The sequence below is a fragment of the Ostrea edulis genome, chromosome 4, assembly GCF_947568905.1.
Source record: "Ostrea edulis chromosome 4, xbOstEdul1.1, whole genome shotgun sequence".
NCBI classification, from domain to species: Eukaryota; Metazoa; Mollusca; class Bivalvia; order Ostreida; family Ostreidae; genus Ostrea; species Ostrea edulis.
This window is the reverse complement of record NC_079167.1, coordinates 60,735,049-60,760,488: the sequence shown is the minus strand read 5'-3', so window position 1 is coordinate 60,760,488 and position 25,440 is coordinate 60,735,049. Positions and strand designations below refer to the sequence as shown.

Genomic DNA, 25,440 nt, shown 5'->3' with positions numbered 1-25,440 from the left:
CGTGAAAGCCCTTCACCCAAGGATGCTTTGTGCCAAGTTTGCTTTGTGCCAAGTTTGGTTGAAATTGGCCCAGTGGTTCTGGAGAAGAAGTCGAAAATTAAAAAAGTTTACAGACAGACGATGGACAACAGGCGATCAAAAAAGCTCACTTGAGCTTTCAGCTCAGGTGAGGTAAAAAACTAAATTATACTGAATTAACTGCTAGAAAATACAATTACTTCATTGTTAAAGAATAAACAATCTGTATGAAAAAAAATTCCAGTTTGGACTTATTTTTTCCATCAACCACCAGTTATTGTCCAAGAATTCAATTAACTAGGTGATCAGTTTTAACCTTTATATTTAATTATAGTTAGCATTATATACCAAGAGTTCTCCCTTCAAGTCTTGAGTGAGACTTAAAAGTGTTAATATATCTGCAATAGTTTACATACACAAAAAATGTTTTTAAACATTTTTTAAAAGTTAAAAGTGTAATTCAACTGTCCAAACACTTTAATTCTGAAATAATCATAAGAGAAATGTGATTAACGATTGTAAATTGATGAGAAATGGAAATTGTAGAGTTTACAAACACACAGAACTATGGCTGAGATGGACACAATGTTCTGCAAGTATTTTCGTCGACTGTCATCTTTTCGAACAAGTACCACTGCTGTTGTTGATGATAAGGTTTGTAATGGCAAATCTTCCACTTTCCTAATGTCCATCTCAATTTGATATTTACAACATGGATCACTTGCCCAAGACAATGCGTACATTCCTGATGTCAGAACGCTGGCCACAGCAAAAGGAAGAGAGATCAGATCTCGTTGAAAGTACCCAGCAGATAATGAAACAGCCCCACTGACAACGGAGGCTTTATGAAGAAAATTTCCAATTTTTATCCATGCCGCAGTTTCGGTTCCTAGTCTGAATGGCTCAATGATTATGTGTTTCACCTCCATTGCCAGAGCTTCCTCTAATTCCAGTTCACCTTCTTCTTGATTGTCAGGGTCCAAGCTGTTACGAACAATAACATAGTCTGGAGTTTTCGAGTCCCTAAAATGAGAGAGACATATGTGCTTGCTATTAATTAATCCATAGACCAAAACAATGAAAAGTACATTCAATATACACGGGTTTAGTTTATGAATTCATAGGCTGTGGTACTTATTTCAGATATGTCTGAGGTCACATAAAATCCATGGAATTTCATAGCAGCAGACTTAAAGGGACTGATTCACGATTTTCCTCCAAATTTTGTTTTTCACTTTAAATGATCAAAATCTACTTTCTAATAAGTTTAGAAGGTTTCACAAAAAAATCAAGGCTATTCATCATGACAGAAGCTCATTATAGAGAATTTTATTATTTGTTTTGAAAACAAAGATTGAAGTGTGTTATTGTTTACGGGGTTTTCAAAATAAATGGATATCGATCCAAGTTTATTATATATATCACATCTCAAGCATACTTTAGGTAAATGTGTCATTTAAAAGTTAAAATTTGTGATTGTACAAAATGAAGATGCTTTAAATTACCAAATTAACGTTTCACTGGTTTGTTTGTTTACATAAAAAGACTTGAGTCTTTGTTTACATAACACAGAATCAAAGATAAATATTGCTCTTATCCTTGCATTCAGGTGGTCCAAATTTTGGTTGTCAGCATCAAATGAGCTATATTTTTAATTCTTAACATCAAAAAAGAAAAACATTTCTTTCGAAAAACGTGAACCAGTCCCTTTAAAGCATGTAAGCAATAGCCATACACAACTCGGTGGAATTTCATAACCGCAGACCAAGCCAAAAATGTTATGCCTACAGTATAAATGTTAATGTGCTTGCCATGAAGTAAAGTAATGTTTTAAATCAGTCATGGACACTCACAGTACATGTGCCATGTATGGAATGCATCTGTTGCTGCAAAGTCAATGACTAATGTCAGGGTTTTTTAAAGGTCTTGATTTCAAGGACCAGGGCCTTTCCAATTGGGAAAAATAGCGACATTTCCTTGAAATTGGGAAAAATTGTTTCATACAAAGAAATAGGGAAAAACCCAATTCAGAGTGCTTTAAGGTATAATTGACCTCCTTCTGACTTTCAATTTGGTCAAAGCTTACCTCATTCAAATAAGCAGAGGCCAAAAAAATTAGGTTTACTTAAGACTTTTGAAACAAAAATTGTAATCTGAAATTGTAATGTGAAGAAGATTTATGAACGATTTGGCTACCCTGCTTGATTTGTTTTCATTGTCTGGGAATTGGGAAAAATACCTGCTTTTTAACATTGGAAATGGGGCCTTATTTCGGCCCCTACAGACCCTTAAAAAATCCCTGAATTTATCTAGTGTATAGTAAAATATCAAAAACCCTATGTTTTATAGACCACAGGTATCTGAATTTTGATCAATAAATAGATACAAAAAGAAAAAAAATACTCTCTATAAATAAATACATATATATGTACATATAAATAGAGAGAGAGAGCCAAGCAGATTCCATCATGCAGAACCCAGTCAGGAAAGAATCGTTTTACCCTCATACCATCAAAGAGTGGAATATCTTGCCCACCTCAACTGTGCTGGCGCTGAGTCTTGACGCCTTCAACAGGTTGGGAACACTTCCCCTATAGCGAGATATTCACGCTAAAACGCAATTATCCCTCTCTAGTGAGAATAAATATATCCCGTACAACTGAGAAAAACATCAGTGTAGTACATCTCTTTGTGTTTCACGTGAAAAGAAAAAAAAGTGCTAAAATGTCAGATACTTCTGCAAATCAAAAACACTCACGATGTGTATTGGATTTCAGACTGCTTCCCTCTTACGCAGCAACTTTGATATGCAGTTTCTTGATTATGTTGTCAATTTTATAGAAACAATTCGCATCAAGTTGAGTATGTGTCACACTTATTCAGCATTGCACGAAATTTGCCATTATTTTCAATAAAGACGCCATAACACCTGTTTATGGTAATGTTTACTCTCTCGCTAAAGAGGGATAATCGCGTTTTAGCGAGAATATCTCGCTATAGGGGAAGTGTTTCCAACCTGTTCAAGTCTCGGTTACAAAACCATTAGGCCAATAACTGTTTTTAATTGTAAATAATTGAAATTTTAAAATCACTCTCTTTTTTTAATGTGCGCACACCCCAACGTGACTGAACAGTCAACCAGATGATGGAGGCCACGAACTGGTAGAAGTAGAAGAAGAGAGAGAGCGAAAAAAAATTTTATCTGTTTATTGATCAAAATTCAGATACCTTTGTATAGATTTAAGTGCATAGAGTATATTTATATGTGTGATAACTGAATGGTATTAAATCTCTATTTTATACCTTTCAGAATTAGCAAATACGACCAATCACAGGAGTCGGCAATTTTATCAATAAAGTAGAAATATATGAGAAATAAGCATAAACACTACCCATGAGCTTCGCGAGCGTAGCACAGGAGTCGGCAATTTTATCAATAAAGTAGAAATATATGAGAAATAAGCATAAACATTACCCATGAGCTTCGCAAAGCTCATGGGTAATGTTTATGCTTATTTCTCAGTTCATATATTTCTACTTTATTGATAAAATTGCCGACTCCTGTGGACCAATCCAATGCTAGTCATTGATGGATCGAAGGAACTTTCAGTAATATCGCATAAATTGAACAGTATAAGCATAGTAAAAATTTACTTATTAAGATAACAAAGTAGCCTTCAGGCTTCACTACTAAGTTCACTAGACTCTAGTACTCTGTCTCAGTTCGTTGTTGACATTTTGGACCGATAACCAGGCTATCGAGTATAAGAGTATGCACGGTACTTGTTAAGAGGGTTTTGAATAGTCTATTTGCTTAAATGACTATCAGATATTCTTTTGGTAAAAATATCATAAGAAACTTACTGGCGCTCGAGTTCTTCGGAATCAGAGTTTGAAATTTCAGCCATTTTTACTTTCCTTCTTCTAGAAGAGTTCATTTCAAGGGAGGTAAATCGTTATCAAAATCAAAGTACCGAAAGTAACAAAAATCAACCAAAATCTACCAGGCCATGGACAAGGCACTCAGAACCTGAATGGGTGATGCTACCCATTGAAGAGTGATACTGAAAGGGAGGGGGAGAGGGCTACCCCCTGTCCACCTCCTCATTGTGTTTTGACAGACAAAAGAAACAATTTACAAATAAAGAAAATAACGAATACATTTGCAATATCGCGTGAGCCTGTTATATTTATATACATGTATATAACCGTTGCAGTGTATATGGGTAGTAAACGGGCATGTAATACGCTTCAGTACCCAAATAAAATGCAATTTATCACTATTCAGGGGGAGGAGTGGAAAGGGGGAGATGGTTACCCCCCTCTCCGCCCCCTCATTGAATAAGGATAGCACTTTAAATGGTAATAAAGTGGATAGCATATCCATAATGTATACCAAAATGGCGCCTCATAGATGAGAACGGCACTGGCATTGGACAGTGTTTTTGTGACTGAAGATTGATGCTTTTGAACATGATACAGTTGTTGGACAATTCAGATTAAAATAAATGACGTACTGTTTAAAACAATTTTTTAAGTGCAAGATCATTTTGTATATTTTCTTGCTAGGTGACACTCAAATGTACACGTGACATCGTCACTAAATCTCACAACATAAAAACTTGTTAAAATGACAAAATTTTAATTCAAACAGTTAAACAAAAAAGCTACTTTATATGGAGATAATGGAATTCATTCTATAATAGACATACAATAGAAAATATCGACACAAGAGTTATTATACCTTTAACATTTTTTAGTGTAAATAATTGATTATTTATTGAAAACATAATTCTTTTACAGTATCAAATAGTTTACTGGATTTTTTTTTTTTTTATATTGTACCCATTGAATAAAATTCGTACGAAAGATAATGATTTCTATCATCCACAAAGTTTTTAAAAAAAAACCTGAAACCTGTGACATCATATAAAATTGGAGTTACCCCAAACCAAAAACGGGAGAGGGAATCCCTACTGTGGGGACAATTCCAATTAATTGGATTATGGAAGTTTTTACTCACTGTCGAAATTCTATTAAGGGGATTGTGAAGACTCGAATTTTCTCTGTCCTGACCCCCCCCCCCCCCTCGCTGCGCTCGCTACTACGCTTAGACAAAGACTAAACATGATACGCTACAGTCAATTATGAAATTCGTTACTTGTAATAGAATCGTTTAATCTAAGTATTTTGAAATGATGCAATTTTCTAAACTTTCATTGAACATGCGATGATATTGGATGATACTGATTCTGATCAACATGATGCACTGCCGACATTTGCATTGTCTGAAACAGTTCTTCAAGTAAACAATGGATATTTCACATATGCATTTTTTATTTAGCTAAACATACGTCTAGGGAAGAAACTGTTCATGGGTTTTCAAGAATGCTCACTGTTACCGGTTTCAAGGTAACAATTTAGAAAAAAAAAAAATATATATATATATATATATATATATATATATATATATATATATATATATATATATAATCCAAATAGAAAGAGTTGATATCACACAGTCAAAATAATTCAATAAAAAAAGGCAGGAAAATATACAGTTCCAAAATATATTTAAATATATTTTGGAACTGTATATTTTCCTGCTTTTTTTATTGAATTATATATATATATATATATATATATATATATATATATATATATATATATATATATATATATATATACCACAATCACTTTTTTCTATACTTTGTGTTGATGGCATTGTAAATATTGTCTGAAGTAAATTTATACATTTAATTCAACACACCAAAATAAGACAGTAATATGAAACAAAGACAGATAATTTCACCTACATACATGTAGATATCAAAGAAATTATCTTAGTGTTGTAGAAATGATAAAACTAGATTACTTTTACTAACTGCATCATGATTTGATTAAAAGTAATATTTAATGTATATTTATGCATTCGTCACCGCCCTTCGTCCAAATAAATCAAGATACACCGAAATAAATATTCAATAACTTACTTGTATCATGGCTGTGATGTTTTTCCTTTCATAAAAAGTGTACAATAAGTAATATTAATAGTTATTGTATATATTTATTTCGGTGTATTTTGATTTATTTGGACGAAGGGCGGTGACGAGTGCGAAATAAATATTCAATAACTTACTTGTCTCATAACCAATTAGAAATATAATATATGTCATGTGACCAGTGGTTATTGCCTGATTTTTTTAATTACCCCAATGAACAGTAAAGTTTTTGTCAGGTGGTCGCTTGGGTATTTTCCTCATCGCGCACTTATCGCCCGATAGTTGGTGAGAGCGGATGTGCAGAATGTGTCTGACCAGTGCACCTCAACTATGATCATTGGCAATTTACACGATTTAGGTTTACAGTTTTTATTCAATGATGACCATGAGGATTTTCTCACAAGCATGTGAGGATCACACATTTCGTGAAATTAAACTAGGAGATGATAAAATGGATATCGACATGGCCGCGAGCCTTGAATTTGAACTTCACCATGTGTTGAAATTGTCAGGTGTTATGCAAATGATGGTTCCGCCCACTGGTGCATCTCCAGTTATCGTACACTTTTTATAAACGGAAAAACACCACAGCCATGATACAACTGGAGATACACCAGTGGGCGGAACCATCATTTGCATAGTTTTTAAAACTGCTGTGTAAATAAATTATTGAACACCACCTGACAATTTCAATACATGAAGTTCAAACTAACAATTTTAAGTGTTATATCTAAATTACTGAAAATGACTAGGGAAAAAAACCTAGGAAAACCACTGCTACGTTCGTAAGACCTACGCATAGGTTTATGTTTGTGGTACTTCACCTACAACTGGTGATGTCTCAATATGAATGAAGAATTCCCGATGAAACATAAAACAAACAACCAATCAACCACATATGAATGCACCCTCTAATATGCTTATAAGAGTTGTCTTTCTTGCCAGTCTACGGCAGTGAAGTGACAATTCTGTCCAAAATATTAATTCAGTTCTGCTCTTTTATTTCATTTTCCTATTGTTAATATGTAGCCTTGAAATATCCTGCAACTGTTGACCTGATTAGCTTTTCATAATTACACTATAACAATAAGACGTCATAAAATGACACCCCCCCCCCCAAAAAAAAATTCGGGTCTTGAGCACTATGTTGGAACGGAAAACGGAACGGATTGATTAATGGCCAAGATAACACAAAATATATTGAGAAAATATGCTTTATTTTAATAAAAATTCCTAATTTTCAAGAATTTGATCACAAGCAGTTTAAAAGTGTTGGGTTTTTTTTAAATATGTCATATGTCAAATGAGGCAAACCCAATCGGAACTCCTCGAATGTCTCGCGCACTCGACATAGAGGTATCACACCGGTAATTGTCCAATCAAAATGAACTTAGATTGTAGTTCCATATATTTAAAGAAATATTTTTTTTCCTTGCGCGATTTTTCTCATTTCCATATATTTAAAGAAATATTTTTTTTCCTTGCGCGATTTTTCTCATTTCCTCTTTTTCTTTTCTCTTAATTTTTGTACCCCTGATTAGGAAATTTTGTGTAATTTGTAGAAATAATCAAGTGTATACAAAGGAACTATTTGCTGTTGGTATCTGAGGCTACTTCCTGAGGTGCACTCCGGTTGTTTACACACATGTGAAAAACACGTGGATTTGAGGGTAGTCTTGTTTGCGGGTAATTTTTTTTCGAAAATGCCGCGTAGGGTGTTGTTTTTCTGGTGTCGGCAGACGAGATTGGTAACATAGAACGTGTCTGACTGCGTTATTCGGCATCAATTTTGTAAACTGATTTTTAATGATTTTTTCCCCTCTATAGTAATATAAAGTGAAAATAATTACCGGTGTGATACCTAGATGTCGAGTGCGCGAGACATTCGAGGAGTTCCGATTGGAGGCAAACCTTAGATATACACACCGGCCTCGATCGCTTTAAAAATTGACGATACAAATTCAAATTCAATTATCTTTGGGGGAAAATATCTATAGTTCGATTGAAAGCAAGTTCGATTCAAAAAGACTTCGTTTAGGGAAAATTGTTGAAAAAAAATTGATCTTTTTCAATGTTGTTTTACGGAGGGGAATGAAAACTTCATCATTGGATAGGCTCATAAAACATTTTTTAAAGGTAGTAGCCAGAATAAAGTAATATAATTTAAAAGGGGTTAAATCAAAACTTCATCATTGGATAGACTCATATAAAACATTTTTTTAAAAAGTGGTAGCCAGAATAAAGTAATAGAATTTAAAAGGGGTTAAATCATTATTCAAGACTTTTTCAGAATATTTCTTTTTACTTGTGAAACAATATACCATCAGGGGGAGGGGTGTCAGAAAATTACGAAGCCTGGAAAGGGGGGTTGTACCCACAGGCACTTGCCTGATATTTTTCTTAATTAATAAGTTATATAATGGTTTTTAAATACATATACCTTATTATGAAGTATATGAAACTGTGTTCTGAGGATGACACCCCTTTCTCTCTGTAATTTTTACTTCCCTTGTTCATGGTAAGCTTTTTGATTTTACAATATGCTGACCTGTTCATAACATTATTACATGTATAGGCCTATACAATATTTTCTGTTGTGCATTCCTTTCAATTTTCCGTTCCGCGTTTTGGCAACACACCCAAAAATCGTATTTTGGAATTACATATAATATATTTTATTTGAATCGGATAATTTGGTTCTGTATGAAACAAGGATTTGCATATAAGCTTTATATAGAAACTTAAAAAAGAAAATACATGAACGTTGAACTGCAATGCTTCAGGCCGGCATACTTAATGAAGCGCTAACGGAACTGTTTGCGACGTGATACGTTAAAGTTCAAGTTCAAGCCCTCATGTATTTTCAATTTTTTAAAATATTTATGTCAATTGGAATTCTCAACCCTTAACATACTAAGATGTACTATAATCTATCAAAATTGATGCGCGCAACACAACTGCAACGCAGAGGGGATATTTGTACACATTTTCCGTATTATTTGTCAATTTCAAAGTGTGATTAAGAGACTTTTATTCCAATAAATATCCAAAATTTGTGAATAAGCTTTGTGTTATAATTTCTATTTAAGTAATTCAATATTCGTCCAGATCACATTTAGTGGCGAACGAGGTACAAAAATGTTTTTTGTTTTTTGGTTGTTGTTTTTTTTGTTTGTAATTGTTAGATGTCATTAGTTCACCAAATTTGAATACATTAGGTGGAATCAGGAGAACTCGTACCCAGAAATTTGAAATTTGGGTACGAGTTCTCCTGAAAAAGTTATACCCGGGTACGAGTTCTCCAAGAGAAGTCGTACCCGGGTACGAGTTCTCCAAGAGAAGTCGTACCCATCAATATCTGGGTACGAGTTCTCCTGGCGAAAATATTTGCCATATTAACAAATAGAAATGTGGGTACGAGTTCTCCTAGAGGAAAACTTGTCAATTGTATCATAAAAATCTGGGTACGAGTTCTCCCGGAGAAAAAACGTTGTCATTTTATCTGATAAATCTGGGTACGAGTTATCCTGGAGGAAAACGTTGTCATTTCTGTCATAAAAATCTGGGTACGAGAAAAATACGACATTGTATTTTTATAGCGTACCTCTATTCTCCGGCACATGGAGGAGAATTCGTACCCTATGAGGCGCCGTTTTAATATTTTTGAAGTATTTTCAGATATCAAAAAATCATATTTTGATATCAGAAAATGATTTTTTGATATCATAAATTCGAATTCTTGATATCAAATAATAACAGTCATTTTCTGATATCAAAAATTTGAATATTTGATATCAAAAAATCATTTTCTGATATCAAAAAATGCATCAAATTTTCTGATATCAAGATATATAATTTTTGATATCAGAAATTCACATTCTTGATATCAAAAATATAAGACATTTTCTAATATCAAAAATTCGAATTCCTGATATTAAAAAATCATTTTCTGATATAAAAAAATTTCTGATATCAAAAAAGGTTTTTCTGATATCAGGAATTCAAATTGATTTCTTGATATCACAAAATATATTTTCTGATATCAGAAAATAAAAGAAAATGGCGAAAAATCTTTGCATAAATAATGAATACTCCCTTGACCCGTAGAAAATCGCTGAACTAGTCTACAGTGCCCGATTTTCTTTCTAAAATTCGTTAATGTTTCAGATTCTTTGAATATTTTTTTTAACGATAGAAAGAATATTAAAAGGGTTCTTGATAATTCTGGACATATTCAACATGTAGAAATGAAGTGTTGAAAACGCGATAGGTACATTACGCCATTTTGGAATATAGGCCTATATGAATATGATAGTTTCATCTTCCTGTACAGTGCGTCTCCATCATTCTCCTCGGGTCTCGTTTGCACTTCTTCGGGATCGACCCCGTTCCGTTCATTTAATAGCGAATCGCGGACAAAGCAGTAATGACCATTGTAGATATGGAAGAATTTGCCTTAATGAATTAGATTAACCATTTATTCCCCACATGCATCTACAGGTTCGCAACAAATTTCAGGCAGGAAGCTGAAGGTTGCATAATAGGGAGCATTCATTAAGTCGATCGAAGTTTTATGAGTCTTATTTTCTGATATCAAAAGATAGATTTTCTGATATCAGGGATTCGAATTCTTGATATCAAAAAATCTATTTTTGGATATCAAGAATTATTTTTTAATATCAAGAATTATTTTTGGATATCAGAAAATACCTTAAAAGTATTAAAACGGCACTTCATAGTATCCAGATTTAAATGACAAAATGACGAAGTTTTTCACCAGGAGAACTCGTACTCAGATTTTTATGACAGAAATGACAACGTTTTTTCTGCAGGAGAACTCGTACCCAGATTTATCCGATAAAAAATTAAAATGACAAAAGTTTTTTCTCCAGGAGAACTCGTACCCAGATTTTTATGACAGAAATGACAACGTTTTTTCTGCAGGAGAACTCGTACCCAGATTTATCCGATAAAAAATTAAAATGACAAAAGTTTTTTCTCCAGGAGAACTCGTACCCAGATTTTTATAACACAGCTGATAAGTTTTTTCTTTAGGACAACTCGTACCCACATTTCTATTTGATAAAATGACAAAGTTTTTCTCCAGGAGAACTGGTACCCAGATGTTGATGGGTACGACTTCTCTTGGAGAACTCGTACCCAAATTTCTTGGTACGAGTTCTCCTGGGTACGGGTTCTCCTGGATACAAGTTCTCCAGAAGTCCATTTGGTCGAGGACAATATCTTTCTCCTAAGTATTTTTCCTTTATTTCTATCCATCATACATAGATAACAGAAAATGAAATGAGAAGTGTGACATAATACACAGAGTCGGAATACCTGGCCATCCTCCAGTTTATATCAACAACTGATGATCTGTCGCACGGAATTTTACTGGTGTTTTTTTTTCTTCTAAATGTCAAAGACATTCAAATATTTTTCATAACAAAAGTTGCTTTTAAAAATTCTATATATATTTTGCCCTTTGATGAATTAAATATTTTAGTGAAATTGGTCCGTCGGTCATTGCTTTACGACGCTTGTGACATATACAATTTTACATTAAAAGATCCCTGCTAGTCCATTTGAGTGGTGATCCACTTTTAAAATGGATGTATGTCCTACAATCTTAGCTGGTTACATTATGAATTACAAATAACTACAAAGAACACTCGTGATACTTTTCTCCTCGATTTCTTTTTTCTTCTTCTCTTTCTTCTAAAAATCAGGGGCATTATTTTACAGTCCCCCTTCCTTAGTAATTTTGATTGAAAATTTTACCTATGAATAAATAGAGATGTGCAGCACGGGGGTTACTGACATGCTTTTGAAGATTAATAACAAAATAATTTTCTTTGCTGTAAGTTTTAGGCCAGGACCAATTTACCGAAATTGTAAGATTATTTTCTTATATCAATTAATCTGCAAGTAATAAAAAAAAATCTTCTGTTTCTTAGGTGATTAGTAAATGGAACTATCTTAGTCTGGGGGTAAGAGACGCGACTTGCTCCACCAAATGATTTAAACAAAGGCCCATGGGCTACATTGCTCATCTGAGTCACCTCTATATTAGCATGTAAAACTTTGATTTCCTACTGTGGTCCCATTTTAACAAACTTGAATCTACACTATAACAGGAAGCTGTCATGTAAATTTAAACTTTTCTGACCCAGTGGTTCTTCGGAAGATTTTTCCAATATATTCGCATTTAAAACTTTGAATCCTTATTATGGCCCCACCCTACCTCTGGAGGCCATGATTTTAACAAACTTAAATCCTCATTATGTCAGGAAGCAGCAATATAAATTTGAACTTTTATGCTTTAGTGAGAAGATGATTTTTAAATGACCCCATCCTATTTTTGTGATTATCTCCCCTTGAAGGGGGCATGCCCCTTCATTTGAGCAAACTTGAATTTGAATCCTTCGGGTGAGCTGAAAGGCAGATATACAACCCGTCTCCTCACTAAATCGTCTTCATATTCATCATACGGGAAACGTTACCGGAAGTATGGTACATACCAAATGTCTACCTAATTACGGTCTATAGTGGAGGAAAATAATTGATTCTCAAAAAAATGTATCTTCATGGTACACATATAAGAAACATGGACGCCCGAGGAATGACACGGAGAACAATATTCTTCAACCTAATCATCTGACTATTATTGACACTCATCTTTTGTTAAAAGAGAAATTAATCCATCTTTTCTTTCTATTGATGTGAATAATCATATTTTTTGTAGTGTGCAAAATGACTTTCGGGATTGTGGTAGATTTTGAACTCATAAATGTGTCTTTGAGTTTATCTTATTGCATAACATAAATCCTTATCATACATGTACTGTAATTCATCTGTTTGACAATCGATGTAAGCAGCGCAAGTATAACAAAGAAAGGATTCACCGTGTTCAATCCAATCAAGGTATCCAATCCTTTTGTATATATATATATAATACAAATTATATGTTCAAAACCATCTGCAAGTACATATTGATAAAGGTGTGATTCTCATGTGATTTGTTAAAGGTGAATTTAATTTGAATGTCAATTTCATTTTTCAAAAAGCATAGTGTAGCTTCTTGAGGTGTGACCAGTAGATTTGTCAATGTTGTGTATATTAGTACATAAGCAGGCGTAGGGCTTTAAATCTGTGAATCTTCTAGTATATATATAAATGTATCACCGCAAATTCCATGAAAAATTTCCTCCTTCTTAACGTTTGAGCTATCTTGTACAACTTCAGACATCATATTTTTACCTGTTTAAACAAAAGAGAATGACGACTTGGATAAACAGATTGTTGACATCGTGTGAGCTTCCAGGCACATGTAAAATGAAATATGGGTACTCAACCACTGGACTTTCCCTAAGTAATAACCATACGATCAGCATGTAGAAGGGTAGACAACAAGAACGTTACCAACATAAATATCATCCGGAAGAAGATCCACCCGGAAGCAGTTCCAATCTTGCTAGAGTTTCATTGCCAGTCAGCGAAATGAAGGTAATGGTAGCTCCATTGTTGATGGCCGACGATTGTGAATGTTCAGATTCATTATTGAACAAATCAACTCTCTCCATTCTTTCTTTCATCCGAGAGCTCGCATCACACCAGTGGAACGAAATCTCAACATTTGTGATGGAGACAGGAAGCTACTCTCAGGTCGAAAATCCGGTATTCTCCACATACTTCCAAACCTTTTTTTTTTCAAGAAGATACTCGACTTAAGGATTGGAGAGAAGCGGATGTGGTGCTGATTTACAAACAGGAACCAGGAGTTGTCCAGACCAATGTCTGTGACGCATGCTGTATATAGGACTGGGGCATATCACCCGCTGCAACATCATGCGTAACCTTATCTCAGAACAGAGTATTGAAAAGCAACTCCTGTGAGAGCCAACTTGCCATAACTCTCACTGACCTTGTCAAACACGGACAGATAATGGCAAATTAACGTTAATCTAGATCTGTTGGACGTTTCTAAACCCTTTGACAATGATCCGCATTAAAGGCTGCTCCATACATAACCAGGAGATTAGATCTATCGCTGGATAACTGCATTAATCAGAGGAAAAGAACAGAAATATTTCCTGGATGGCAACGCATCAAAATGTACCCCAGTACAATCCGGGGTATATTGGTTGCTGGTTAGTGGCTGCTAGCTTCAGCCTAGTTATTATAAGGGAGTTTTCTTGGTCCCTTCCTCTTTTTATTGTTAAACAATGACCTACTCGAGTAACTTATCAAATCATTTTCAATGAAACCGATTGCAGACGACTGTGCACTTTACCAGGAAATTAAATAACCCAACAACTCTACAAAGCTCCGGCAAGTCCTGGATAATCTACAAATATGGGGAAAAGAAGGGTTTATTGAGTTTTCTCCCCCAGAAGTGCCGGATTCTTAATATAACCATTCACAGGCATATCTTAGACGAACTAGGTGTCACCATCCACAGGAGCTCAGCTGGGAGTATTCCATGTAGAACTAGTGGCCAAGATGGCAACCTAAACTTTTCTTACAACACATGTACAACTTCATACAGCCAAACAGTGAGTGATATGACAATTCACGAGTGCTATTTTCACATGGTTCTCAAAGCGAACAGACACACTGTTTCTGGAATGATTGTATTTGTATTATTCCAGGTCCCATCATCGGTGGGAAGGAGGGGGGGGGGGGCTCACTCATCTCGTCCTCGTTCCCCGTTAACAAAATGTAACAACAATGGATGCTTTATTTGTATATACATGTAAGTGGTTCAATAGACATTATGATGCGCATGTCATTGTTTAGTGTGGTACTGTGATGTCAACACTATTGTCATCTTGTCATCGCGAAAACCTCCAAGGACGAAGATAAATAATAGATCGGGGAATCTTAATTACAACTCAAGAGGAGATACTAATACGTCCCTGAAAGCTTCTTAACTTTAGGATGGCTTCACACCCAGGTTCTTCATAAAGAGTCTTTTCCAAGACATAGCATAATTAGGTACTGAATTTTAACTCATGTCATGTTGGAATGTGAATAATTAAACATTAATTAAATGCTAACAATAATATCTGTTGTGCAAACATTTAGCGATTGTTAACACCAACTGAAGCTAATCATAAACATTATTATGATTGAATGATTCCGAGTTTTCTGATTAGTTGAGATAAAACAAATTAGAAAAATAGGACGTTATATTCACCTCCACTTACCTTCGAGTTGAATTTAACATTTGGTTTTTCCAATATCGGATCAAAAATAAGGGAATTCCTAAATTGATATGATTGGTTATAAATTTTTGGTCGTCCAGTGAAAACTTGCGTATCTAACCACTCTTGACTAGGTCTTGCACGTTAGCTGTAAACAAAAGTGGTCGATCAGGTATTGTTTTACATGCTCTAGTAGTTGGTTACAATGTTTTGAATTATTAAATGGTATAATAAACAATCATTGACATTTTCTCGTTCAATGCGTTGCTATATCTACTCGAGAAGTGTAATATTAACGGAACCCGATGCGGATGAATGTTCCGGATAATCACCTAGACCTCTCCGTGCTTGCCATTCAGCAAGATGAATCATAACTAACTATGACCTGGACTAACTTCTTGAACGCAGTTGGCAGAATTGGCAAATAGGATGTCAACATAGTTATTATGGAAATCAACATGATTGCTATTTCGGTATAGGGATTTCGTGCTATTGTCCTACAAAACACTCCTGATTTTTTTATGACTTTTTTATTGGAAAATCATGTTGGAATGTAGCATACGATTTCCTTTTCGTTTTCACCATTTCATTACACGACAATTCAAAGCTATACATGTCTTCCCGATATCTATTGTAGCAATGATCTACATGACTGTGAACGTCAATATATAAAAGCATCAGAGGGTTTATCATTAATTTATACACTGGTAAGAAATCGGATTAGATTGTAGATCGACAGGTCTAATCACAGTTAAATTACAATCAATTGGCAAAGTCAGAAGGAGCGTGGAGAACGCACGCCCCCGCTAATGTGTATACTGAGATGCTTTTGAGATTAATTTAATAATCTTGGAGCTAATCAAGATTTTTAAGTCAAAAGATACGATTTTAATTAAAAACAAAAGTCATACACATTTCTTTTTTCACGCAGTTCCAGAGTTTTTCTTCTTCATTTAATTCTGTTTGAATTTTTTGGGGGTTGTTTTCTGGTTGTTGTTGTTTCATCATCTATTTATTTTTTCTTGTTTTTTTTTTGGGGGGGGTGGTTGTTTGTTGATAGTTTTTTTTTGGGGGGGGGGGGCATGCTGTCATCGTGTAACGTTCGTAGGAGACTCTTTATTGAGCGCATTAACGCTTCATGAACAGTATGTTGGCGTAAAGCGTTGCTGTTCATACTCTCATCCATTGTCCAAATGAAATTAATTCTTATATTTACATCTTACTTTCATTTCTGTCAGAATATTCTCAGCCGTTAAAATAGTCGTACTATATTTATCAAAATTCATACATACATTGTTCACTATCACACCCCGTGTCACAGCAGGTGTGGCACGAAAAAAATCCCTCCCTGCTCAAAGGCCGTAAGCGACGAGCATAGGCCTAAATTTTGCAGCCCTTCACCGGCAATGGTGACGTCTCCAAATGAGTGAAAAATTCCCGAACAATCGAAAGAAAAAGAAAATATGGAAATGTTCGTATGTATGTACGCACACATCTACGTAATTGAAAAATGTTAAAGTGAATCATGGTGAGACATACGTATGTAGTCTGATAAATACATTTCACTAATTTCTCCAGACAGTTGATTTTGTGAAAACATTAACAAATATATACATACATTAGCAGTTCTTCTTACTATGCACCGGTGGTCAGATTGTGATGCTAGGATATTCACTGATTGTTGTATAACCTATTTGTTTCTACCAAACCATCTGGTCGAAATATTAATAAAACACCTCTATTATAGCATCCATATTATACCCACTGCTTTAATTAGCAGACTGCGGTGGATACGTGTTACGTACACATCTACTAATATTCAGCATGTGGGTGCCTTTTTGCAAGAACTGCTGGTGTTTTTTTTCCTCTCTCTTGATAATCAGATGTGAACTTTGTTGATACATTGCTAAGAGTGCAGCTGGTAACGATAGAAATGGTGCCCCTTATCCAGAGGAACAACTACTCGGGTCATAGTAAAGAAATTAATAGCTGTAAAAGAAAAGAATTTCGTAATTAGATAACGTAAAGTGTGTGTGGGTTAGGTATTCTATCTTTTTTTCCCCCCTTTCTTTCTTTTTCTTTTTTTAATTTACAAAAAAGATGGATACAAAAACAAACATGATACTCGAAAAAAAAAAAAAACCCAACCCACATCAGCCTATATTTTAAAAAGAAAACGTATTCAAAATATCACACAAAAAGAATAATCATACCTATTCTTGAATGCTGGCAGTACAAGTACTTTTTTGTAGTGCATTCGTATATGTACGGATATATACACAAACTTGCTATGTTAGGCCTTACATGCAATCATTTTAATTTTCTTTGAAATACATAATTACTCTTAATTCTATAAGATGTACACATCTTTTTTTTTTCTACATAGCGATTTCCTAAGGTATTGAGATGATTCTCATGTTTATAATCGCATTTAAATAATTAATTTACGTAACTGCTGGTGAGAATAATTCTTCAAGGCATGGGGTGGTATATTTACTGTAGAATGAATATTACATTGTTTAATGCATAATTCATGTTTATCGGGTAAAACGTATTGAATTTGGTGTCTTTCATTCGTCAAAATCGATATTGTTCTGACTAATCAAGTACGAGATGTGCGTTCTCCTGTGTTTCTGTGCTGCCCGCACGAGGCACTTTGTGTTTGACATTTCACTATTACTGCGTAGTCCTTTACCAAGAAAGAAATTAACATATTCATGTGAAGTAATATTTATCTATATAAATTATTTACTCGAAGTGGTTTCACAGTGCTGACATAACGGCGAGATGGAATACAATTTAGTAACTCTGCGATTGGCATGTCAAGAAATTGGATGTAACTTTGAACAGTTAAACGCGTGTGCGCTCTGATACAAAGGGTATGAGATGATAATTTCATATCGATTGGCGTATTTCACAACCTTGGCACAAGAGTTGAGTCGCTCATGACGGTGGCATGGTGTCTCAAGTTAAAACATTCGAAATGCTTTCATTTGAGTTTTACTCCAGCGTGTATCAGCATGAAACTTGAATCAATAAGAGAATGAGATGCGAATACTGCAATGCGTGTTTAGAAGTGTTCCTTTAAAACTCCGATAATAATAATGTTTTCAAAAGCGCGTTAATGGTCATACAGTGGCGATTATGATTTAACATTGAGGATAGTGTACTTATTTTAATGTGTGTTCCATCCTGCCAAATGTCGGATCCTTGAACGCCATAAATAACTATATATCCGCATTCATTTAACGGAACTGAGTTAATGGAATATGTCGACAATCAAAAGAGCTTACATGGAGATATCAAATGGAATCCGTGGACTGCGATTCAGGAGCGACCAGCAAGCGCAACAAAACAGCAACCAGGGACCCCAGGGTGGGCGAGACAGTCAGCTGACCCAGAGGTTCAATGTGAACGGCAGTGGGGCCATGAATGTGAGAATTGTACGATCCCCCAAACCGCTTATTGCAAGAAAAATTCGGAGTTTATTCAGCAAGAGCCAACCGGATACTATTTTGGATCTATTCACAGATGAACGATTTTTGGCCAAGTTCTTTTTCTATTTTGCCCCAGAAGAACGAGGAACGTTGTGCCAGGTGTGCAAATTGTGGAGAAATGTGTTATATCATCCCAAATTCTGGGTGGATGTGACCCCCATTATCATTTGCCGTGACCTTAGCCGTATTGATGACCAAAGGAGCAAATTCTACGAGAGCCTTCAACAGCGGGGGTTCGACAATGTCTGTCTCTTTGGCGCTACTGACAACGAAGTTTCGGATTTTGTTGCTCATTTTCAAACTTTCAAAAAACAAATAAAAGCCATAAGTCTACGCTGCTCAAATGTGACTGATACGGGTATGGAGATCTTATTTAAGAAACTGCCTTGTTTGTATAAGGTTGAACTGTCAGGTTGTAACGAAATAACGGAGACGGGTTTATGGTCCTGTCTGAATCCTAAAATAGTGTCTCTGACAATTAGTGACTGCATTAACGTTGCTGATGACACTGTAGGAGCCATCGCACAGCTACTTCCGTCTCTATTCGAACTCAATCTTCAGGCCTATCACGTGACTGATGCTTCTTTGGCCTTCTTTAGCGCCAAACAGGGATACATTCTGTCAATTTTAAGATTACATTCCTGCTGGGAGATCACAAATCATGGTATTGTTAACATTGTACATTCCTTGCCGAATTTGACTGTCTTGAGCATGTCGGGTTGCAGCAAAATAACGGACGATGGGGTAGAACTCATCGCTGAAAATCTCAGAAAACTTCGTTCTCTGGACCTCTCATGGTGCCCTCGTATTACCGATGCGTCACTAGAGTACATTGCCTGTGATTTAAGCCAACTGGAAGAACTCATTCTTGACAGGTACATACTGAAAATTTATAGCTCTTGAACACCTCAGTATTTACAAATATGAGGTTATGACTCCTGATCACTTGCAGACGTTCGATACTCAGCAGCCGATGCATGCCTTTAAAGCTTCTCTTTGGGACAAATTCTCGGCCTACTAATGCATTTATGCAAATATGGTCTTACAAAAATTGGTTGTCTCAACAATGACGACTATAGACAACATACAATCGGAAAATTTGCATTCAAAACATGTTAATGATATGAAACAAAACCAAAGAAATATTAGCTAGAGCAAACTTTTGATGAAAAACCCTCTTAAAAATAAATGTTCATGCAATTTTAATCAAAATTCTAAACAAAAATCGAGGAATATGTATCTGTAGAAGATTTATAGGCGATTCCATGGCGTATAATCCAAACAGCAAACAAAAATAACTAGAAACAACTCCAATAAATGTCAGAAAATCAATAACTTCCCAATAATCATGTTATTATTTTATTTCGTTCAGCGTTTCTTAAAATATCCGCATCAAAACCAATAATCTATTCAATTCGGGATGGTGGTACCGAGCTGAAATCGATGCGAGGATGATGTTTTGTTTTACTGGGTACAGGATCGAAAGAGCGTAAAAGCACATTCATTGACCAAAATACATCATCTGCTGATAAAAGCACGATCAATACTATATAGAATATTTTGTGGTTGCAAACCATCCTTATATTGATGTTCCCCTGGCCAAAAATAGACCAACATCGGTGATATCAACGAAGGTCCCTTTCCTCGAATCAAAGTGTTTCGACCTCGTTACGTATCGACTATCGGCTATGACTCACGGCTTGCTTCAAACTTGGCTTCACTTTAATAATGTACCTTATCGATTTTTCTCATGATACCAAAGAACAGAGACATTACATCTCCCAAAAATTTGTAGGCAATAAGCTTCTCCAAGTGTTGAAATGAGAACAAGATAAAATACTATGTTTTTATCGTAATAGTGCAGCCGCCGGAGGCTGGAATGTGTATGCAATGACCGCGAGTAACGAAACAGGTGATACCGACCTTTGGCAAGTTTTCTTACAAAAACTATGTCTATTTTCAATCGGAACGAAACGATGGATATAGGTACTGACTTCTTAAAATACCTACGGAAGGTATAAATATGATAACATAGGTATGGGGAACGTCTCTTGTTGAAGTGGGCGCAGGCAACCGCTCGATCATAAACAAAGCGGAATGCATGCTCTTAGATTTCCTTGAGAGACGTCGTATCGGAAAAATATGCATAAAAAATCGCAAAGATACTCACAAAACAGAGAGGTGTTCGGATATTTTTGTCATTGGCAATTATAACAACCACAAGGTTTGACACGCATAAAAATTGTGTGCTTTAGAGTTATAATATCCTATTTTTGATTGTAAATGTAGAAAAAAAAACTCCCCCAAACTTTAATTTGCATATTGTAGGGAATCGGAATTAATCAAAAGAAGACAAAGGGAATTCCTAAATCAATAACACGAAGAAGCAAATCATAATGTGTTTGTGAAACACAACGCCCCTCGATGACAGCAAATAAACAAAGGAAAGGAATCTATTTTCAAAATATTGAATAGTTCAGGTTAACTTTTATCAAAAGTAGGCCAAACTCCAAGGTCACTAATTTTGGTACCAAAAGAAAGTTCCTGTTTTTCATATGAGAGCCATATCACACATCATTCAAAAGAACGCGTTTTGAAGAAGATGGGTGAACAAGGCCAGAGAAGGCCTTACGAGTGGGTGGATAGGAAAGACAAAAATAAAGTCACCCTCAAAAAGACTTAGAATTCGCCAATTAATTTTAAAGTATGTATATTTACCAAAGGTTGTAAATAAAAGCAATTAGAATATTTGAAATATTGGTATGTGAAAATGAGAACAGTCAAAATTTGTAGTCGAGTTTAGTTAAATTCAACATGGTTGGGTCGACTCTCCATATTTTGTAATCAAATACTTATAGAAAAACTAAAAGCGTACATTTTTCAGTCTTCAAAAAGATGGAGTAATGACCCACCATACACGAGTGATGTATAAATCTTAAACAAAATAACAGCGTTTTGTAAAATATATTCCAAGTTCCTTACATTGAAGACGGTATATCATGCATGATTTAAATTCCAATAAATATTGTAAGAAGTTGATAAGAGTGGTCTAAACCGCTGGACACAAAGGTGGTGTGCAAGTAGATCATGTAATTTGTTTTGGTGGCTAATATATTCCATCTGATAACCGATTTCTAAAAAGATGTATTGTCAAACAATACAAATAAGTTTTTCACGAGAAAAAATATGTTAACAAATATATTTATAGTGTGTATTTCATTGAATAGACATTTTTTTTCGCTTGTTCACCTTTCTTCTTTGGGTCAGACTCCAAGATTACAAGATCATGATATCAAAAGAAAGGTCTTGTAATGAGTAGTAATTGAATAGGATAGCTTTGCTTAAAAGTAAGACAAAATTCAAACTCATAAGATTAAAAACGTTGTTACCAGAAGAAAGGTCTTGTCACAATGAATGCACAGATAAAATATGAGAGCCTTACTAGTCACAGTTCAAAAGTTAAGATTCGGACAGAATGGCAGACAGGACAAAAACAATACCCTCCGAGATCTCGGGGACATCAAAACCCAGGCTTTTAAAATGCTACAATGTAAAGCAAACCAACATAAGCTATCAAGTAAAATGTTGGAATTCTTGCTTTCATAAAAGAGGAAGTAAACTTATGACGACCCTGAAGTGCTGAATACGTGTTGCTTGCAAATTCAATCTCTATAATTAATCATTATGAGGTGTGGATTGTCAACGCAAGAAACGTAGGTTTCACGTTTTCTTATTTGATGTGTTATTACGGTATAATTACATGTAACGACATTAATTTTCTTTGATTAACAGGTGCTCTCGGATTACAGACATTGGTGTGGGGTACTTGTCCACGATGACGTCACTACGTCGTTTATTCTTACGCTGGTGTACTCAGATTAGGGATTTCAGTCTGAAGCATATATATTCGATGAGAAATCTACGTGTTCTGTCACTTGCAGGTAAACAAATACTGAATGCGTTGGGGGTGAAATATGTTAATCTTAAGTACAGTTAAACACGCTTCTAGCGAAGTGCTAAGGACGAACTTTTATTCCGTAAGTTCATAATATATTTCAAAACTACAAGGACGTCAATTCATTATAAACGTGTTTGCTATAACCGTGTTTTTCTGTACGACTACAGTGGGCATTGGATTTTGAAATGACTAAAGATTTCCGAAATTTTCTTTCAAATCTCGTTCTAGAAGGAGAAGAGCGAGTTTCCAAGTGAACTCACTTTATACGCGATAATTTCTGACTTTCCATTCCTCCATTATCACCTATTTATGTAAACGGCGTCGTATGTGACCAATGATAATGAAGCATTCTTCATCGTTATCATTCTTCCATTATCACGTTTACGTAAGGGTCATCGTAACTGAACATTAATTTATTTCGAGAAAATTCAGGAACTTCCTTTCTATGGTCAATTCTGAATACCTCTTGCATTTCATGCGTTTTTAATATAGTCAAAAAGGTTGTTTGTCAAGAGATTTCAAGATTTACACCAGTTTTCTGCCTTTTTGTGTTCCATCCATGGTGTATCAATCATGTGATATCGTTGTATAGATTATCATACATGCAACAAACATCTGAACACAACATTTACATGTAGCGTCAGCATGCCGCGCATACAATTGTCAGTCTCCGTTTACCTCGATCCCTTAGATGAAATATCGCTATCTGAAACCTACATACCATGTTACGTAATGGATACGGCATATACAAAAAGAAACATGTGCTCAAGTACTCATAGTTTGTAATGGATTCCATGCAAGTACTGTTACCAAAATGCGGGATATTGAATTATGCAGATGACAATAACGATTTGGTATAGTCTGCACGTGTTCGAAAGTTGTAATTCCAGCAAGGAGCATGCGCAGAAGTGAATTATCGAAGTACTCAGTAATGATGCACTAAAATTGTTTCTTTCTGTTCCCTTATTTACTCTTTGTCTATTTGAGGACCAATCATGTACATGTATGCGATGCTAACACTTAAAATATTTACATTTATTCAATATTTTAAAAACAGATATGATAAAGCTGATGACAAATTCTATAAAAATAAAAGCCATTTGTATTGCTATGGAGTAGTATAACACTAGTTTTGTGGTAAATCTTTTGTGTTTCAGGGTGCACTTTGGTGTCTGGTCAAGGGTTATGTGGATTAACACAGTTACATAACTTAGATGAACTGGAACTGACAAATTGCCCCAGCGCATCTCAGGAAGTGTGCCTCTACCTCCGGGAGAATATGATCCATTGTCTCGTGGTGGACTAAGTGCCTCCAGGCAAATCCCGGAATTATAATCACGTGACATGTCATATAAGGATCACGTGACTACTGTATCTGGAAATGTTGTGAATGAACACTTTCCGCGTAGTGTGCGTTTGTGGAAATAAATTCCGAGATTACATATCGTCCTATTTGGTGATTACTACATCGATAACCCCCTTTTTTGGAAAATTTATATGCTGTATATCCTGAAAATTTTCTTCAGCTTTATCTCTTTTCAAAAACAATTTGTACAGAATGCTTGTTATCTCTGGAAATAAATAATTACAAAAAATTAGGAATGTTGTTTCAGTGCGGGGGACGATGATAATTCTGTTTGGAGATAAGGGAATCGTTTACATTATACACACAATGGGTACACATCGTGTTTCTCTGCCGTTAGTATTAAGAGAGAGCATTGGAATAACTCCACAAGAATTTACTGTTAGTTGTTTGTTCACAAGTTTAGCACACCTCCATAAGTTAGATGACTTCTTGGATCGTTGAACGTAAAAATAAGAAAAATATTTTACCAAACTGAGTAAGATGTGATAGACAGGGGTGGGATGTGATGATCATTAATTAACACGTACATACCGTGGCATGTCAGTTTTGTATCCAGTTTGCAGAGAAACAAGAGCAGAGGCGGGATTACGTGTTAATTCGTCGTTGTTCTCGTTTGATAACTCTCTAAGTGATATTTGTTATATTAGCAGTCTCTTGATCTATTGAAACTTCGTGGGTTGAAAAGAGAAACAATAGTTCCAAAATGGTTCTGCTTATCGTACAGAAAGTCTCTCTCTGAGATCTATACTTTTATTGTTTGGTGATAAAAAAAAAAGTGTCAACGTATAAATCTACAGAACCATTTTGCTTCCACTAGTTTATATCGCTCACAGGAAAAACTCTATTTGTAGAAAAGTGCTTACGGTTGTTGCACGCAAGTAAAATTACGACGTAATCCAGCGTGAAGCTAGTCAGTTAACTTAAAAAATGGACGAAATTAAAAAAGAAATCCGGAATTTGGTTTCACTGCAGGGAAGCTGATAATTTTGATTAGAGATTAGAGGGAACGGTGTACGTTATTTACAGGTTTGTGTCAACATGCCGTCACTATTAAGAGAAGGAGAACATTGGAATACCTACAACAATTTACTGCTATTTATTTTATCACAAGTCTAGCACACCTCCAAAATTAAACGAATTCTTAGATTGATGAATGTAAAAGATAAGAGAGAGAAATATTTACTACAAAATGAAAAATGTTCTGGGTTATAGCACTACAACATGCGGTGGTTTGTTGTTTTTTTTTTAAAGTCAATTGTAGAATGTGTTGGACAATAACATGGACAAAAGGCACTACAATTTGCCCTATGCCATTTTTTTTGCGCACGATGAACAGTAGAGGCGGTATTCTGTGTCATTCATATGATACATTCTTCAAGTGATACTAAACAGC

The 25,440-nt window shown here is 35.1% G+C and overlaps 2 protein-coding genes across 5 annotated transcripts; one reads left to right on the top strand and one right to left on the bottom strand.

Annotated features, from left to right (window-relative positions):
* Nucleotides 1-477: 477 nt before the first annotated feature.
* Nucleotides 478-17,048, bottom strand: LOC125671156 (transmembrane protein 11, mitochondrial-like). 4 transcript variants are annotated; one of them, XM_048906660.2, is made up of 2 exons: nt 16,845-17,048; nt 478-1,041 (listed from the first exon to the last, which is right to left on the bottom strand). In XM_048906660.2, coding segments are annotated over exons 1-2 (516 nt in total). In that variant the 5' UTR covers nt 16,847-17,048; the 3' UTR covers nt 478-527. The 4 variants fall into 4 exon arrangements, with proteins under 4 accessions (XP_048762617.2, XP_048762619.2, XP_048762616.2 ...); XM_048906662.2 differs by lacking the exon at nt 16,845-17,048 and adding an exon at nt 16,519-16,537; XM_048906659.2 differs by lacking the exon at nt 16,845-17,048 and adding an exon at nt 15,230-16,278.
* A 249-nt stretch (nt 17,049-17,297) lies between these two features.
* LOC125671152 (F-box/LRR-repeat protein 16-like) lies at nt 17,298-24,823 on the top strand. Its single transcript, XM_048906651.2, has 3 exons — nt 17,298-19,598; nt 22,516-22,664; nt 23,839-24,823. Exons 1-3 carry the CDS (start codon nt 18,496-18,498, stop codon nt 23,985-23,987), a joined length of 1,401 nt encoding a protein of 466 aa, XP_048762608.1. The 5' UTR covers nt 17,298-18,495; the 3' UTR covers nt 23,988-24,823.
* Nucleotides 24,824-25,440: the final 617 nt, after the last annotated feature.

Excerpts from the sequence above, each read along its gene's own strand:
- LOC125671156 (XM_048906658.2), bottom strand. The coding sequence starts at position 3,956 with ATGAACTCTTCTAGAAGAAGGAAAGTAAAAATGGCTGAAATTTCAAAC. Across the intron at positions 1,042-3,882 it reads TCCGAAGAACTCGAGCGCCA|GGACTCGAAAACTCCAGACT; the intron begins GTAAGTTTCTTA and ends CTCTCATTTTAG.
- LOC125671152 (XM_048906651.2), top strand. The coding sequence starts at position 18,496 with ATGTCGACAATCAAAAGAGCTTACATGGAGATATCAAATGGAATCCGT. Across the intron at positions 19,599-22,515 it reads GAAGAACTCATTCTTGACAG|GTGCTCTCGGATTACAGACA; the intron begins GTACATACTGAA and ends TTTGATTAACAG. Across the intron at positions 22,665-23,838 it reads ACGTGTTCTGTCACTTGCAG|GGTGCACTTTGGTGTCTGGT; the intron begins GTAAACAAATAC and ends TTTGTGTTTCAG.